Raw genomic sequence first — 20,404 nt, forward strand, 5'->3', positions numbered from 1 at the left:
TCAATCTTACAACATTGAAAACGCATTCCCCCTTCGACTAATCTTTTTCCATTTCCTACAAATTTTCTGTATGTTCGTCGTTTCATTATTGCGGATGAAGTATATATGCAGCACCTACTTCCTTTTCTACGAATTGCAGAAGGTAAAGAACTCGACTCATCCAATCGTACGTGAAAATTGTTTCCGACTTAATCTGGCATCGGTTTATGTTAAAATCCACAAATATTATTATACTTACTTGATATAAAACAAAACACCGTTGCACGAGATCTATGGCGTTATAACAAAACGAATGCCAATACAAGTACTGATAGTTTATGGGCCTGTATCATCATCATAAGGTCGTCAGTCCTAAGACTGGTTGGACACGTACCTCCACTCTTTCCTATCCTGAGCTAAACTTTCGCATTTACCTAAAACTAGAACAACCCACATCCTTAACTATTTGCGAACAGTAATCATATCTAGGTCTACCTGTACCCCTCCTAACTCCTGTTTTTGCCTCTAATATGTCTCTGACTAGACCTTTATGCCTGAGAAGGTGTCCTACCAACCTATCTCGCCTATTTTTTTTTGACTTCCATAGAGTCCTCTGTTTCCTATTCATTCCACTACCTCTTCATCCGCCTATAACACCACATTTCGAAGGCTTCTAACCTTTTCTTTTCCGCTGCGCCCACCGTCCATGTTTCGCAACCGTACAATGCCGTGCTCCAAACATATACCTTTAACAACCTTTTTTGAATTTCTAAATTAACCGTTCGCGAGCATAGAAGTGACTTCTTTTTATTAAAGGCGACACGACCCTGCGCTATTCCTACTACTCCTTCCATCCTGACTTACCTGACTTCCTAGGTATCTAAAATCAACCACTTCTTCTAATTTTTCGTCTCCTATCTTTATATTCGCTCTTTCCCTACTTTTTCTTCCCTTGTATACCAGTATTTTAGTTTTACTTTTATTTATTTTCATACAATACTGATCTGTTAGGACCGCTTCCATTTTATTTAAAGCTCTCTCTACGTCCTCCTTGCTAGATGCTAATACTGCTATATCATCTGCAAATCTAAGCATACTAATCTTTTGTCCTTGCACATCTATCCCTACAGTTGTACTGTCTTTAATGATGTTGATGGCGTCTTCGATGTATAGATTAAAAAGTAGAGGTGACAGTGTGCATCCCTGTCTGTCTCCCTTCCTAATATTTGCTTCTCTTATTTAGGGCCTGTACACCAAGAAAATAAAGAAAACAAATTTGATGATAGATGAGATGGTATGACGTCATTTGCCTTGTTCCCTAGGTCCTCCTCTGTACCATAATCGCCTCCATTCGTCATTTGTTCAAATCTTTCAAAAACATTAAATTTATGGGTGCGCCGGACCACTGACTAACCCGTTAATGATTTTTCTTCGTTAAAAACAAAAAAAAGTACTTTTATTTACAATATCGAAACATTCGTCTTAGAAGTTGTGTCCTGTATAAAAGTTATTGAGTACACAGAATGGTAATAACCAAGTGTTTTAAACAATGGTGTTGTGCAGGCAGTGACAGTGCTTTTCCGAGAACGTTTAGCAATTACTCAATGGAAAATTGTACTTCTTTATGTCATTGTTTATTTAGGATACATACAAAGAAAGCGGTTACACCAATGCTGTTTTTATTCCATTTACGTAACATCTTAAAACGCCTACAACTGTAATAGTACATTAAAAATAAAATTACAATCATCAACTAATCGTAACGCAAATGCATTCAAATGAAATGATACTACCACAAGTGGGTTTCTAGAAGGAAGATGAAATTGGCCTGATAGTGGAATATTCAATACCAAAATCTTTGACCTGGAGTTACCAAGAAATTAACGCTAGGGGTACTGACCAAAAGTACTCGCTATGGTTTTTATTTTTTAATAACATCATTAAAGACAGTACAACTGTAGGGATAGATGTGCAAGGGCAAAAGATTGGTATGCTTAGATTTGCAGATGACATAGCAGTATTAGCATCTAGCAAAGAGGACCTAGAGACAGCTTTAAATAAAATGGAAGCGGTACTGACAGATCAGTACTGTATAAAAATAAATAAAAGTAAAACTAAAATACTGGTATGGAAGAGAAGAAAAAGTAGGGAAAGAGCGAGCATAATGATAGGTGACGAAAAATTAGAAGAAGTGGCTGATTTTAAATACCTAGGAAGTCAGATAAGTCAGGATGGAAGGAGTAGTAGTCGCCTTTAATAAAAAAAAGTCACTTCTATGCTCGCGAACGGTTAATTTAGAAATTCGAAAAAGGTTGTTAAATGTGTATGTTTGGAGCACGGCATTGTACGGGTGCATGAAGGTCTAGTCAGAGACATATTGAGGCAGAAACAAGAGTTAGGAGGGGTAGAGGTCGACCTAGATTAGATTACTGTTCGCAAATAGTTAAGGATGTGGGTTGTTCTAGTTTTAGGGAAATGCGAAGTTTAGCTCAGGATAGGAAAGAACGGAGGTACGTGTCCAACCAGTCTTAGGACTGACGACTTCATGATGATGGTGAAACTTGATACAACTGTTTTTCTTTGTAAAAAAGCCTTGAAGAATTGAAGATTTGGAAAAAATGCTTATAAAAACATCTGATATTGTTGTTTAATTTCCTTTATTTCCTTCAGTCCATCCTTCCAGTCAACTCAATGAAACGATTTTTATGTAGTCGTCGATGATATCTTTGACACGTATTTAGAGCATCAACGCGAGCGAAGCCGCGGGGAAATCCAACTTATTAAATTATTATTGTCCGTGTTGACTTGAGCTTCAAAAATTACGGATTCATAAACTACTCTTGACATCTTTTTAATGTTATACACATCTTAAAGGTTATAAGTCACGGCTAGTTTCGGTTGCTCTTGTTTGAAATTTGATCTTACTGTTCGTTCATTGTTCTGTACAAATAATCGCTCGAATTTTCAGTAATATTTTGATAATGCGCTTGCTTTACGTAAAGTTAGCATAACATTACTGAACATAGAATATCCTTGTTGGTTTTTGAGCCCCTAATTTTTAAACCATGGCACTAAATTAACAACTAAAAGGTTCCTTATTTCAGCATTTTCAAAGTCCATCTCTGCAACTTTGTTGCGACATCTTCACGAACCTGAAGATGGTACGTATGTCGATAAATACTTGAATTGGTCTAGACGCAATTTTTCAATAATGTCATTGAATTTGACTATTTACCTCGTTATGACCAGTTTCATTTGGTAATCGGTCAAAGCCTTTTTATCTCACACCATTTGGCTGCTCTTTTTATGGGCGCATGTTAAGAGTGAAAAACGTGTTGAACGATTCGTGTCGCGATGCAATAAAGCAGGCAGTTAGAGGCGATGTCTAAACGGCGTCCAGCGGTGGCGGCAAGAGTCATATCGTCAGATTATAAACGGTTGTTGGACGTTGTGTGACAACGGCAACACCGACCGCTAACATGTACCTTAGCGCCGGTGCACACTTGCGGCAATCGCCGCTGCGGCACCGCAATTGCGGCTTAAATTACTAACAGGTAAATGGGTTAATGCACATTCATCTGCGCGCCGCCGCGGGGCCGCGCGTCCAAATGGCGACCGTTTTGAACCGCAGGTCCCTACGGAACCGTGGCGGCACCGCTGCCGCTGTTGCGGTTTTGTAGTACTCGTTTGTATATCGGCTGGTACACACTTGCGGCAAATTGACGCAAAAAAGGATGGCTGCTACTAGAACTTCTGAAGATTTGGATATAGAATTATTCATTGATGCAGTAAAGTGGTTGGTTCCCAGAGATATGGGATATTTCCTCAGAAATATACCTATACCATGAAAGAGCCAAAAATAGGTCTGCATGGATTATAATCTGTGAAATGTTTTCCGATGGATTTTTGGAGCTGGATGACAAGGAGAAAACATTTCTAGTGGGATTGTGGAGACTCATAATCTGGTATCTTTTGCGATCTTATCCTATCAGAAACTTTTGCTGTTAATTCATTAGATGAAGCAACACTCCTTCGAAAGTAGTTGAAAAATTAGTCAGGATTCTCCCTTAAATACGAAAACGACGTTACAAATGTGCCCCTCGTAAGCCGTAAATCGGTATATGGGTCTACCCAAAATCGTCTCGTTTTTTTTTTCGATCAATAACGCATTTGTACACCAAATACGTAAAAACTGCAGGCCTTTCATTAATAAAAACTTCCATTTTGCACTATTCCACTTGTCGCACTGACTGATTTTCTTTAAAAACGAATGACACTGTATTAGATATATATTTTTATTACTTTTGCGGCGCCGCAACAAAACCGCAAAAATACCAACAAGTGTGCAGCAAACTTTGCGGTGCCGCTGCGGACCCGCGGCGGCAAATTGTCGCAAGTGTGCACCGGCACTTATAGGTGAGTAAAAATGAGTAAGGAAAACAGGCAGACACATGATACGAGGCTTGCTCTACAAATACGGATGCATAAGTGTTGTAAAAAGACTATTTTCCAAAGTTTCGAGTACTTTAATTTTGTCTTTTTCTTTTCCAAAACCAAGTACTTCCACCACCGACGTTTCCGCTGTTGAAAGCGACCTGACTAGAATTTATAAGGGTCATGCCCCATGTAGGGTGAGGGCCACATGTGGCTAGTAAGAGGCATGCCGATATAGGAATTTCCCTGTAGATTCCTCCTGAAAATCCCACCAAAAAACACTGGTGATGCTAAAACGAGGATTGCATTATGGAGTTTTCATATGGGTCTTAAGGGACAAACCCATCACATGTACGGGGGCTCGATGAGGCAAATCCGTTTGATGATACTCTCGGTATGACCCTACCTGCATCCCCCTCAAATTCTAATCAGGACATATACCGCTAACACCGTCCTCGAAGACAGAATAGGAAACATGCAAATATGATAAACGGTCGGTGGCGCGGTTGTTGAATTAATTGTCGAAAAAAAACTCCCGAAATGCGAACAACCTACGGGAAGGTCCATCTCTTCTTTCGCGCTAATCCCGGGTAAACTCAAGCCAACAGGCTAGGAAATACTTGAGGACTTCGACACGATAAGTACCATTTAATTTACAGCCGGGAAAGCGAAAGAAAAACATATCAACATTGTCTTTACATTTTGTGTCGACTTATTCAAATTTATTTGTTCTCGGTTCATCGACTTGCTTACATTCTTGTCTTTGAGATTTCGATTCGACAACAAAATCGTGATGCCAGGAGTCGTCTCCTGTGACGATCCTAAGAAGAACGTCCTTGCAGCACTCCACTTTTTGCGTGCTCTTCGTTCAGGAAATAAAAACCTTGGAATTGTCTTTTCGATTAGAATTTATTGAACAGCCGTCCTACTTGGACCAACATTCTTACGGTTATTCGACAACATCAGGGGGCACAAGACCCAACACGGCAGAATGCGAAGTAAAAAGGAATCGTCTTTGAAGTATTCCCATGCTTCACGAAATTGTTTCGCCCATTTATTTACCTTTGAATCCTTCACAACGCTATCTCCCTAAATTTCTTTGCAAGGATCCTGTTCGATGACAGAATTCCAAACCCATGAGGGATGGAGAAAGAGCGTGAGCCTAAGGCCTATTAAAGCTACATGCTTTCTTGTAGTAAAATCCAAGTCAAAGTATGTCTACTGAGAATTTTTGGAAGAAAAATAAGTCGGTGCCGTCCCTTGTAAACTGGCCACCGCTACAGGTAACTATTTTATACGTATTTATGGGGCAAACCTTATATATATATATATATGTGTGTTTAGCACTAATACACCTCCGACTGCTATTCACAAAGTACGTGTACAACTCCAATTTTACGTGTTCGACTCCGATTTCGGAGTCGAAGTCGTTTCCAATGTGAATTGAAGTCGGGGTATACCCACAGTCATCCCCACCGTTTTTTAGCCGGAGGCGATTGCGATATGTTGATATATGCTTTAATACAATTTAATTGGCCACACTTGCCACTAGAGGCGCTACTGCATATGCACTAATACAATATGTCATATTCTACGCTCAACTTCGCCTCCGCACTTGGAAAATACCTTTCTACCTCCGGAACATCGGCAACAGCGCTTAAAATATAGCTTTAAACACTTTAAACTACTTTGCTCCGTAACCAAAAGTCAAATAACTCGTTTAATTGAAATATTGAGAATCTTTGTTTTTCTCTCTAACTCTATTAAATACATTAAAATTAGATCCAGCGCTATAAGTATTATTATCTTACTGAATATATTTCGCATCGGAATTTTCTTGAGATACTTTGTTGGCCTCGTTAATTTCAGTAAAATTAATTTCATTGCATTCAATACCAGCGCATGCATTATTGTCTAACCAATGAGAGTAATTACTTTTTTCTGATACTGTGTAAACGTTGTTCTTTTCATTCAAATTTGATTCTTCAGTGCTTTCTATAAGGTTCATCTTTTTCTCATAGTTCCTTCCATCAAATGCTTTATTAGTCTTAATCAAGACAGCATTGGTACCCCCAACATTTATCCTAGATTCATTGTTTAAAGTTTTGCTACTAAAGTTGATAGACTCTAACCACTTCTAAAAAATGCTTTGTTACTAAAGAACTTTAACAACTCTTCCAAATAAAAGCTTTTCGGGTCTTTTAAGTAGTGTTAAAAATAGCATATTCTGTTAATAGCAATTTACTTCAACCGTAAGTAAAGTGGTCTAAATTTTATTTTCTACCAGAATAAAATGACTTTCAACGCATACCTACATAATAAACAACTATTAAGCATTATGAGAATAAATTTTTACCATTGTTTGTTTATATTTGGCCAGCAAAACATTTTCTGGTTCCTCGCCAGGTTTTGTGCTTCTGGGATGTACATAACCGTTACATTCTATATAGGTAAAAATTTCAGATTTAAGCACGGTAAGTTTATTCTTAATTCCCTGATGAAAAAAGTGATAAGATTTTTGTTAAAGATTACTTGAATTATGATTTGACGAATGGCGAACCCCCACACCTCCCATTCGATTCAAATTTTAGTATGTTCTAGTATTCGTCATCGGGAGCAGGAACAAATATGTACGTTTAGCGAGGAAACCATCCCTTTACATAGTTTTTTCACGTTAAAAATTTGTATTCGTAACAGCATGTAATTGATTTTTCTGAAAATCGAGTGCTTTGAACAGGACAAATAGGGTGGGGAGGTTTTTCAGGATAATACTGGAGTAGTGTTTAGGAAGGAGTAAATGTTCAGTGCAGAGTAAAAATTTGGGGCGCCTCCGGGGGCGCAGGTGGTGTTTAGGGGAGGAATGCTAAAATGTTAGAGGGTTTAAGAAAGGAGTGATGGCGGGGATTGGAGTATATACGGAGAGAGCCACGCTAAGTATTACCGCCTTTCCAAGGCCTCCTCCACCCTATTCACCACCTCCACGTCTAACGCTCCCGCAACCACCTCAAATTATTACTGATACTTTACACTTTTCCGAACCCACCCTAATTCCCAATATTCACCCCACCTCCAACGTCCACGCCAAGACCAATACCATCCTTCTACACAACACGATTCCATGCCACCGCTAAAGTTATCTCACCTCTTCGCCCTACTCAAAGCTCTTTAGAAAAATTGATTGCTATTACGAATTTGAATTTTCAAAATGGGAAAACAGTGAAGGAATAGTCTCCGCCCCCAACATATACATGTACTGTTGTCCAGGATGACGAATCATACAAAAGTTGCAGCCATAATTCGACGTCCTACCTCATCGTGCATTAATTTTAGAATGAAAAAATTTTTTTAATGATCGCGGATTCTTTTAGATGTCAATGAGAAGTGCAATTTTTAATACTGGCAGATAATAATTGTTACTAATACATAGTTAGGAATTAATTTTAAAATTTTATAAAATGGGTTTTTGCCCTAGCGACGCTTCTGTAGCAAGAACCATGATAAATGCGAAGAAAATACAGTGACAATTTTTGTAAATAATTAATTTGATTTTCTACTGGAAAAGCCTAGAGACGCTTCTGTAGCAAGAACCGTGATAAATGCGAAGAAAGTACAGTGACAATTTTTGTAAGTAATTAATTTGATTTTCTACTGGAAAAGCCTCTGACAGCATCTGCAGGGACCTATAACTCCTACAGATAAAAAATGTACAGTGCTCCAAATAAGCGATTAAAGGTCGACAATAGGGAAAATCCCACTAGCTCGTATGAACAAAAAACATAAGGGTGTAAAGTTAAGGAACAAAATAGAACAGAAAATTCAATTAGATTCGCAGCACAAATCAATAATTGGGTATTTTTAAGAATTTCCTTTTTCGAATTGACCTCTACATGTATCTGAACAAGGTACAATTTCTTAAAATCCTTGTACTTGATATATTTTTTTTTAATATCAACTAAAACCGTGTTCAACAGTACATTCTTACTTTTCTACTTATAATAAAAGATGGAAACGCTCTGTCCCAGATTTTTCTTGTAGAAAATTGAGTTATCTACAAAAAAGGTATAAAAAATATATATATTGCTTTCTTACCAGTTGTAACTAGGTTCCATCATCTTCCCTCTTAATTTGAATTCATTTTTTCGATATTTTATTTACCCACTACAAATACCTCAAATTAATGAGGGAAAAATTGTTGCTGTTGTCAAACCCCCACCGGGAATCGAACCCGGGACCTTTGGCTTTACGCACCAATGTTCTATCACTAAATTACGAGAGGTGCATAAAGCCAAAAGTCCCGGGTTCGATTCTCGGTGAGGGTGTGACAACAGCAACAATTTTTCCTTAATTAAGTTGAGGTAGTTTGTAGTGGGTAAATGAAATATCGAAACCGTTAATTTAGAAATTCGAAAAAGGTTGTTGAAGGTGTATGTTTGGAGCACGGCGTTGTACGGGTGCGAAACATGGACAATGGGAGCGGCGGAAACGAAAAGGTTAGAAGCGTTCGAAATGTGGTGTTATAGGCGGATGATGAGGATATCGTGGGTAGAAAAGGTTAGACATGAAGAGGTATTGAAAAGAATAGAAGAACAGAAGGCTTTATGGAAGTCAATAAAAAATAGGCGAGGTAGATTGGTAGGACACCTTCTCAGGCATGAAGGGCTAGTCATAGACATATTAGAAGCAGAAACAGGAGTTAGGAGGAGTAGAGATAGACCTAGATTAGATTACTGTTCGCAAATAGTTAAGGATGTGGGCTGTGCTAGTTTTAGGGAAATGTGAAGTTTAGCTCAGGATAGGAAAGAGTGGAGGTACGTGTCCAACCAGTCTTAGGACTGACGACCTTATGATGATGATGATTAATCCACTAACCACTATTAAGTAACTAACAATGTCATTGGATTTCATATATTTAATATATAATTAAGTTAATAAAAGATCGACGGATCGTTAACCTTGTAGGTCAGTTGGTCATGGTTGCTGTTGTCACCTCTCGTAATTTAGTGGTAGAACATTGGTGCGTAAAGTCAAAGGTCCCGGGTTCGATTCCCGGTGGTGGTGTGACAACAGCAACAATTTTTCCCTCATTAATTTAAGGTAGTTGGTAGTGGGTAAATAAAAAAACGAAAAAATGATTTCAAATTAATATTGCATATTAATCCACTATTAAGTAACTAACAATGTCATAGGATTTCATATCTTCCCTCTTGTTGGAAAAAATTTGGCTCTTGCTTTCATCTCGTATTTTGACATGGTATCACTTTCAGTTTCACAACACAAATGATTTAAATTCAAAATAGTACATTATGATGAAATAAATTTGACAACACTGTCGGAAGCGATAACGAATGTTCTATGTAACAAAGATAAAAGCAGAAAGGCGAAAACGTACGCTACATATGCAGAGGCGAAGAAGAACGTACAATATAGCACAATCACGTATATTTATCAACTGAAAAAAAATTACCCCTCTCAAGGTGCTCACGTTATATATAAATTATAATGTCCAAATACCGAATGTTATTCCTGTAACGTAAGTATTACTGGTGGAGCGGTGGACGTCTGTTCAATGTACGGAGGCGTAAGCGAGCTAAATGCATATATATATATATATATGTATGTATATTGTATATGTATATGTATATGCAATATATTCCTCACGGTGATGTCCACATGTTAAAAGTGAGCAACGGATAGAGACTGAACAATCCATTGTTCTCGGCGTGCAATTAGAGATTTTCGCCTCGATATGGCCTGTACGGTCGACTGCCCGCCAATTGTTCCCTGCATATTACATGCGTGTACAGTCGACTTTTTTAAAAAGAACTCAGGCACGCATCGTTGCGCCCCTGATGCTACGTACATTGTACGTTAACATATTATAACCTACCTACTGTATCAGTGCATCACTGTATGCTGCAGGACTTATTTATTAACGTTTCTGAACGTATCTGAACAGCAAACAAACAAACAAGCAGGAGAACTTTAAAAGAGACACTGCACTGTGTCATTCTAAATGACCTTATTGATTTGCAGCGAGAAGAATTTAATTTGCAACGTATTCGTTACTTGTCTTGTTGTTTGTCGCAACCGTGTAGCTTTGGTAGGTAATATAGGTCGAATATATGTGTGGTATACATCAGAAACACTCGATCCTGATGGATTTGAGATGCTAGTGTCTCAGCTTCGTTTTCGTGTAGGTAAATGACCAAAGGTCTCACAGCAAAAACTGAACGCTGACTATCATGTCGAACGCACTAAGTGCTATCTGGCAAGCAGTAAAAAACATTTTAAATTCTAAAGCTTCCAGAAAAGTGCAAAAGACCCCACGATGTCCTTTCGGAAAATGACCTTCTGTCAAATTCATTAAAACATTGGTTCTGGTAGTTCTTTACGTATAGATCAAAAGTCTCAATGGTGAAAACTCATCTTTTTAAGATATGGTCCCTTAAAGTTGCAATCTTCCGTAAGGACTTCCTAGGTACATTTATATCTGATACTATACGTACTGAATAGGTTCAAGTATATAGGCATATTATGGATGTGTCATGATATCAGATAAAGGATGGTAATCCACCCTGCACGTCGAGAACTATCAGAATTCAAAGAGTTTGACAGAATGCCATTTTCCGTAAGGATCCAGCAGGGTCCCATATAGCGCATTCATTGTAAATGTTTTAGGGTCCAATAAAAAAAATGGTTCTTTAATTTCTAATAATGATTAAATTCTATCACTTGAAAAATAAGACGGAAACTCTAAAGTCCTTTTGATCGCAATGCTCACCCTGTCCTTATCATCTTCCGAATGAAAGTAGGAGCTTTGTGAGTTGGTCCAGTTAAAATGGAAGCAACTATTTAAATGAAACCGGTCAATAGATTCCAATTTTTGCCATAGACAATCAATTTACATTACTCTACTTTTTGAATAAGTTTACATAATTTCAGTTTAAAGTTGACTTCAATCGTCTTAATTCAAAATTGAACGGGTCCAACTGGTCTATGTTATTGCGTTCGTGTAGGTATGTGCCTTATTATCCTTGAAACAAAGGTCAACACGCTCATTTTTTAAACAAAATAATAAAGTATTATGGAAAAATCTTCAGTGTCCTTATTTTTTTAAGTGCTTAATGTGCGCTGATAGATAACAGTCTACATATTATAGACGATTTACACATTTACCAATTCCTAAAACATTTTATTACAAATATCTTTATGGGAAGGAGAAACTAAATTCTTTGTAGTATCTATCCTGATATTATTTAAAAGATGATAATATACGTTAGTAATGTTCGGTTTATATTTTACTATTCCGGTAAAAAATCTTGATGCATTTCGTACTAATTAGTGTTGATTTCATCAATAAAAATCTTAAAAATTTCTACGCCTATAGAAACTAAATCTCAAAAAATATCCTTCCTTATCGAGACTTAACCACCAAAATAGACGAATATCTCAAATTTCAAGTTTATGTATGTTTGGTTCCAGCATTTCTTCAGTTAAAAATTCTGAAACCATTTATTAAAACAGTGGAAAAACATAAAATTAATGAAATCTGTAATGTGCATATTTGTACCACAAATTCAAATCCATTACAATGACAGGTAGGAATTATTTCAAGTGATTTTATTAATCATAGGTTCCCAAGTCAGGCGGATGCTGGAGCGTCACACCTCGTAATTTCGAATAGAACCGGAAACTTTCACTGACCTGCGTTGAACCAATCGTTTCCGGTAATACGGCACCATCATTAAACCATTTGTTCTCGATCATCATCGACATACAATAAAACTACAAAACTATGTACCTACAGATATGTTTGTAAGTATTCTGTTGAAACACACAAACGTTTATATGTATATATCTTACTAGGACATCGCACAATATCTGTACCCAAAAATTTACCTAGCAAAACACGATATGTTGTTGTTTCTGATTGGTATTTATCTCGGTATTGATTACTATTAGATACTAAATATTTATATTCAATACGCAGAAAATTCCACAAGTCTTTTCACGGTGGACTCTTAGTTATCCTTAATTTCGTAGTCTAACATACACTAACATTTAACCTACAGGTTCCCTTCATAAACCTACTATTCTAACCTTTTTACTAACAAACATTCAGTTTTATATCAGCATATATCTATTTGATACAACACTTTCAATAAGTAAAATAAAACAAACGAATATAAACATTTGGCGAATTTCATAGTGTTTATTATTTTGTCACTAATAAACTGTATACTTAAACATGATAGTGTCATAAACGAATGCCGCGAGCGGCGATCGATACAGTAGCGCATTTTGATCACACTCAATAACACGCGAACGAGACAACGCTCGCTGCATTATAAAAAGAATTCGGGGAAAATTTCCGAAATTATTCAGGAGCATTCTCTAATTTTTATTTTTTTGTTATCTGTTTTTAAATTATAGTGAAAAAACTGTTACTCTAGTTATAATCCATCCGCTATTTCTTGAATTACGTACAGTGGATTTCGGGTATAGAATATGAAGGGATCGCTGTAATTTCGTCATATCCGGAACTAACATCTATAAACCAACAGTACTTGCTGATTGTTTATGTGGACGTAACCAACATCGGTGGCTATAATTGCATAGGATTACTAAGAATTTGTTACAAATGATTAATTAAAAACAGCCGCTACACCCGAACTCGGCATTACATCCGAAATCGCTATAGCCACATGAATGTTGTACTAAACTATGATTTAATTTCAAGGGACTTACATTTAACGTCGCTATAACCAAGGTAGTAATAAACGAAATCCACTGTATGTCTATATCAATACATAGACTGATAGATGCTTTCTGACGATGTTCATTTGTACCTACACATCTATGTATATACCCACAGTAGGTACATAACTGATCGGCAGATACACTTTCCATTTTTAAACCCATAGCATTTGAACCATGTAATTCCCTTATAAATAGCAATTCCATTTATCACTAATGAAGACACTTAAAAGACCCTTTAAACACCATAATTTAGGATCATTAAATGCGGAATTAATTCACTGATTTCCACTACGAAGACTATTTGAAATTAGCTCGATTCGATAAAATAATAATTCAAAAATAAGTGCGGTACTGCACTTCTAAATGAGCGCGTACATTACGGGAACAATGATCTCGTTTTAGTCGTTTCAGAGCTTTAAAATCGGTTTACGATCGGCAGGTAGTTATGACCGTTAATTTTAGCTAATTAAAATCGAAAATGTTCTCAATAAAGCAGTCAAGCTCAACGACAAAAAAAAATGACGAAAGAAGTTACGTGGCCGAGCTCGTAGCTCCCATGTTACCTCTGGACTGCGCCGCATCGTTAAAGAATTATACGGCCATTAGATAAAGTCTCAACTGCTGTCAATTATTTGGTGTAATAAAACTGATAAACTATAAGGATATGCAGGGAGAGGAAGATGGAAAAGGTGAGTGAAGCGCGACACGCACAGCGCTTCTGGACTCCCAGCTTATTTTTAACCATTTTGGTTTTCACATAAATATCGTAGTTAACACTGAAAGTCGTTCATAACGACTCCGCTTATAGCGCCTGCTCGCATATACCACCGAAATTTGATAGAGAAAAGTCGGTTAATTCTGGATAGCCTAATTTTTTTACGTTGAATTATATAAAAGCCAGTTAACAATTTTTGGTAATTGAAAATACCTAAAATAAAATTATCTAGCCAAAGCGAAAGTATTTTCTTCATCTTATCATCATAAAGTCGTCAGTTCTAAGATAGGTTGAATACACACCTTCACTCTTTCCTATCCTGACCTAATCTTCGCAATTTCCTAAAACTAGAACATCCCATACCCTTAACTATTTGTGAACACTAATTTAATTTAGGTCTTCCCTCTACCCCTCTTAACTCCTGTTTCTGCTTCCAATATGTCCAATTAAGCCTTTATGCCTGAGAAGGTGTCCTACCAACCTACCTAGCCTATTTCTTATTGACTTCCACAGCAACCCCTAGTCTAATTATTCTTTCTAACATCTCCCCATTTCTAACATTCTCTATTTACGGCGTACCTTCATCATTCGTCTGGCCGTCACCCGTACAGAGCCGTGTTCCAGAGAGAAAATATTAATGTAAAGTAGATAACAGTCGAAATGTATCTATACAATCTTTCTTACCTTTGGTGATATTAAGCCTAATTTGCTCCTTTTCCCAAGATGCGAACGAGGCCTTCAGGGCCTCTGTCATAGTCTTGTTCGTTCCAGGAGTTAAAGGCGGTACCTGCGTCGGGATGTCTGAAAAAAATAAAGATTTTGTCAGAAAAACTATCTCCGTCAAAACACAAATAAGTAAAGGAAAAACAAACGCATTAAATATAGATGATAATTACGTTACAGACATAACTAGAAACTGATTGATGAGTAAATATATAATCTTTGCAAAATTGTGCATTATCTGATCTGTCAGTTTCCAGTAATTACGACGAACATTACAAGCGTTATTGTTATTGTTCTTCTGTGTTAGCCTTTCATAACGCGAGTTCGATTTATGAACATTTTTAAATTGTTAATGTGTTCTATTTCTAGCTCCAGAAACTCATATAGGTACACACGTCACATCAACAACATACGATTGTGAATAGAATTATCGCAGACATTTAAATAGCATCACGAAATCTAAAAAAAATGCTCCTGCTATGTAAATGATACTCTTTGAATTTTATTCAATTATAAATCGAAGATTACCTCAAGATAGGAAAGAGTGGAGGCACGTGTCCAACCAGTCTTAGGACTGATGACCTTATGATGATGATAAATCGACTATAATTTACAGAATTTTCTTGTTTTCTAATTTACACCTTGCATTTCCTTACGTTCTAAAAATCTATTACTTCTTCGAAGTGATTTCACCAAATTAGTGATCGGCGGGATACCGAACGAACGAGCAAAGGGGGTAGTATTATACTCTTCATCATCATAAGGTCGTTAGTCCTAAGACTGGAAGACTTCTTCTAGAACTTCCCACCAATTTCCATTCTATTTCCATTAAAAAAATGCCATTTAATTACCACTAATAATAATTAATGGTAATAAATAGAGAATTACCAATGGGATGAATGGAATTGCCACTAAAATTCTAGTGGAAATCCCATTCCCGAACTCAATGGGATTTCCATTGCCGAACGCAATGGGATTTTTATTGCGTTCCATCGGAACTTCCATTCCTGAATCCAATGAAAATCCTAGTGTCAATTCTTTATTTTTTACCTTTAATTATTGTTAGTGGTAATTAAATGACATTCTTTTTAATCAAGATGAAATATGANACATTCCTTACATTAATTTAAAATTCCCTAGTTGGAAACAGTAATTTTTTATTCAATTATACTTTCATATACGTAGTGTTACAGGCGAATGATGAGGATACCGTGGATAGAGAAGGTTAGAAATGAAGAGGTGTTAGAAAGAATAGGAGAACAGAGGACTCTATGGAGTCAATAAGAAATAGACGAGATCGGTTGGTAGTACACCTTCTCAGGTGTGAAGGTCTAGTCAGAGACATATTAGAGGCAGAGACGGGAGTTAGAAGGAGTAGAGGTAGACCTAGATTAGATTACTGTTCGCAAATAGTTAAGGATGTCGGATGTTCTAGTTTTAGGGAAATGCAAAGATTAGCTCACGATAGGAAGGAGTGAAGGTGCGTGTCCAACCAGTCTTAGGACTGACGACCTTATGATGATGATGATGATATGAAAGTTGTGCTTAAGAACCCCAGGAGATAGCAACAGCAGAGACCTTCTACATATAAATAAATAAAGACAGTTGAAGTCCCGAATGATGTTTTTGCAGGTTACGTAAAAATTAACTTTTTTAAAAGTCGACTATTTGACTTGATCGTTGCTATCGTTGCTCTTTGACTTGATGTGAAGCAATTTCAAGCTACTTGATATTACTTAATATCGACGAGAATCTATATACAGACCTACCTATTTACAAATTTTATATACGCAATTACGAACTCAAAGACAGTCCAGAATACCATTAACTTGAACATTTCCAAAAGAAAAGTAACTCAAAAATCTCTTTCACTACGGATAGTTGGCTTTTATATTAAATTCAGTATGAAAGGATGCTACAAAATGACCATCTGATTCATTGATAAATAATAATTAAAAACATTATTTCATCTTTTTGGATATTATTCCGACACATGGACAACAAACTGGTAGTGCAGAAGCAAAGCTATTATTTAATGTAGGTATGTATTACAATCCTACGACGTAACATATTTTATACAAGGAATTGTGACCGTCAAACACCCAAATTTTACCTTTATAAACGAACTGCAATATTTTATCTCTGACATTGGTCCCATAAATAGATATTTCTGTGTGCTGGGTGCAGATTTAAAAAAGGCGCACAAGACATTCCATGAACATATGTACATGATTAGGAGTTTGAAGACACACATTATACGAGGGGCCGTTTTTAAGTTCGCGAAATGGGGAGTAAGAAGTGGAAATAAAAGTATGAATTTATTTTTCCCTTTCAATATATTCGAAGGTTTCTTTTCAAGTTTAAAAACAGGTAACAATCGCTGGGAGCTTTGGTCAATTTTCCTCTCCTTTTTTCTTTGACTGCTTCTTTTAACCGCTCTAGGATTGAAGCATAGTATTTTCGGGTTAGGGAGATACCTTTATTTCTATAATCGATCAAGAGAATCCCTTCTGAGTCCCAAAAGACTGTCGCCATGATTTTCCCAGACGACTGTGACACCTTAAACTTCTTGGGTGATGGCGTGCCTTTTGTGTACCACTGCATATAGTCCTGTTTGGACTCAGCTTCGTAATGATGAACCCAAGTTTCGTCCCCAGTAACAATTCGAGTCAATTCTCCGTCTTTATCTTCACTACAGAGGTCTAAAAACGCACGAGAACACTCCATACGCTGTTGTTTTTGAGGAGGAATGAGCATTCTCGGCACCCATCTTGCGCTGACTTTAGTCATACCAAGGTAATGATCGTAAAGAATTTTAAAATACTCCTACCATTTCTGCGAGCTGTTTCTTCTTAAGTTGAGCATCTTTTAGTATTAATTTGTCGACTTTTTGAATGATTTCTGGAGGGGCCACCTCGATCCGCCGGCCTGGCAGTGGGTCGTCTTCAAGTGAGTCCTTGTCTTGCTTAAAGAGAGTATGCTATTTGTAAACCATGGTTTTTTACCTGGACGAGAGTCCCCGTAAACGAATGACATCACCTCCAGTATGGTTTGAACTGATTTTCCTTGCTTGATAAGGAACTTATGTAGAATCAGCTTTCCCCTTAGTATAGCTCCTCGTGTCTTCTGTAATCCTTTGATTGAAGGATCTCCCCGTTTGTCCAACATAGACTTGATTACAGTCTCCACATTCCAATAAATAAAGTCCTAATTTTGTTCCTTTATCAGTTTTATATTTATTATGTTTTATAAATTTGACTAGCGTATTACTAGTTTTAAAGGAATTTAGTATTTATGCTAATTTTGTAACAATTTTAATCAGAATATCTTCACCTGAAGAAGCCAATGTTATGGTGAAACAATTGTTGTGAACAATTAATATATATTTTTGAAACTTTACTTTCGTTTCCTTTAATCGATTATTGAGTTTGAACAAGTAAAACCTTCTACCATTAATTACTATTATATTGGAGTTTTAGAAATTGTTACTGCTATCCGAAACAGTAGGTTTATGAAGCTGCAAAGTAAAATAAAAATGATTCTAGATAGATTCCGTGGTAGAGAAATTGTAAAACATTTTGAATACTTACTTAATACTAAGTGAAATGCTCATTGATATTATAATTATCATCATAATTTTAATTGGGAATGAGCAACTCGTCATAAGTATACTTATAGCGGTTGGATGGGTACGTGCGTGTGTGCTTGCGTGTTGAGATTTCAGCAGACAAGCATTAAAACCTCCATTAGATTTTTTTTCACAGTTGTTTCGGTTCTATCAATTTTATGGGATTGCAAAGTGTATGATGAATATTACTGCAAATAATTCTATAAATTGTATTCTTATTGATACACAAAAAAAATATATTCTTGTGAATTAGTTTTAACAACTTCTGGGGACATCGAAAATTAATTACTATCAACAATTAATAAAATTTAATAGTCGAGCCATGGGGACTGGATGAAGAAGAAACATCTTCATGTAGTTTTATGGACGAAAAACGGCAAACGAATGTTTAACATTAACAGTATCTTTTTCTGCCGCTTGGAGTTAGGGGGCAGGAATAAATTTATAATTAAGATGAGTCAAGACTGTTCTTTTCGATGCAGGACATAAAGTTCCTGTATGCAGTTTTAGAATATTTTGCAAACCTACAAGGCGGCATTGTGTTAATTTGACCGTAAACCCTCCGAGGATGGCTAGATGCATCAATTAAATACTTAAATTAGTTTATAGGGGTAACGGTTCAAGAAGGATCCTTTACGATCCCCAATGCAGTTTCATTTTTATTATAAGGTGTTTATTTTATGGGTTTAATAGTTAGAAAGTGCCGTTAGTTGATTTTTGATGTATCCGATTTTCCAAGTTATAAACATCCCTCTCTTGCAATACTTTGAGTTGGAAAGCCCCGCCTTGTAAGTATCTACGGAATGTTTCAAGGGATTAATCACCAATGGTGATATTCGCCACACACTTGGCCTAGTGTTAAGTCTAGATATAAAAAGTGACCAAGGACTTTGAAAGAAGGACTTGAACAAGCACAAGGACTTGAACTAGCACTTGCACTTGTATGGTTAATCATAATTAATTATTCGTTTGGAGATATTCTGTAAATATTTGTAAATATATTTCTAATAAGTCGACTTCACTGCAAGACTTCTATTATTCTACCTTTCACCCCTTAATTAAGCAACACGCCTTATCAATTTAACGCGTGTGCAGATGTTCCCCTTGCAATAGTAAGTTCTCGAATATCTGCCCGTGAAATTTAACAATGAGTGTTGCGAATACGCCCAACTGTCATTATGATGACAAAAAACAATGAATTTATATTCGTGGAATGGTTATTTAATTAACTTGATATTCATACGAACGCCCTTCTAATGAAGCATACATGTACTAAATTTAAAATATAGAACGTGCAAGTCCCACGGATCCCTCGTTCTCCACTATATTTACTTAAGGGTGACGGGCTGTAACGCGTTTTATCCCTTTTCACGTACGAAGATGCACGAAACATTCGCGGACACTGGATTAGCCACTCTAACATCTCGGCCGACCTTGAAAGGTTGCACTTTAAACACCATAAATCTATCTTAATTTATAAAAAATTAACGTTTGAAACTTATTGCGTGTATAACATACATTTGGATTACTCGGAATCCTTAACTTATACGTACAATCTGTAATAGCGACAAAATAGTCTCAAACAAGTCAAAGTTCTTAAATCTAATCAAAATACATCAGGACATGGGGTTATCATCTATCGGAAGCACATACAAAACTTACGGTGCGTTTCAATAAACCGTCTTGCACTTGCACTTTGACGACTTTCACTATTCTGTCGTCGCCTGAATACAACGATGTCACTCTCCTTAGTGGTCATGCGAATGATGGTACATTTTTAATCAGGACCAAAACTCCAATCTTCAATAACTTACTTGCATTTTGACGCCATTTCACTCGTCTCTGCAATTCGTTGATATACTTTTTCTGCCATCTACGCCAAAAGTGGTACAACATGGTTTGTCTACGTTGGAATTATTTAACTGTATTCTCGGGCACATCTAGATCAACTTCCGCAAAGGCGATGAAAAGTCTCCCGATGAGAAAATGTGCGGGAATTAAAGCGGTAGCGTTGTTGGGATTACTGTAAGGGGGAGAAAGTAGTCTGAAATTCAGAACACGCAACTTCCGGCAGCAAGGTCGAAAAATCTTCATAAATAAATGAGTAATCGCCCAAAGTTTGTTTAGTATAGGGTATTTTGGTGGAGATAATATTAAACATCAAA

The 20,404-nt window shown here is 36.7% G+C and overlaps 1 protein-coding gene across 2 annotated transcripts in view; it reads right to left on the reverse strand.

Moving 5' to 3' along the window:
- The window catches only part of LOC108735128 (protein c-ets-1-A), a 235,407-nt gene that overhangs the window by 60,093 nt on the left and 154,910 nt on the right, over positions 1–20,404 (reverse strand). For both annotated transcript variants that reach the window (XM_025977946.1, XM_025977947.1), the window contains exon 2: positions 14,573–14,689. In XM_025977946.1, the coding sequence (XP_025833731.1) occupies positions 14,573–14,689 (117 nt within the window). The remainder of the gene's footprint in view (positions 1–14,572; positions 14,690–20,404) is intronic.

The sequence above is a fragment of the Agrilus planipennis genome, unplaced genomic scaffold (assembly GCF_000699045.2).
Source record: "Agrilus planipennis isolate EAB-ADULT unplaced genomic scaffold, Apla_2.0 scaffold34, whole genome shotgun sequence".
Taxonomy (NCBI): domain Eukaryota; kingdom Metazoa; phylum Arthropoda; class Insecta; order Coleoptera; family Buprestidae; genus Agrilus; species Agrilus planipennis.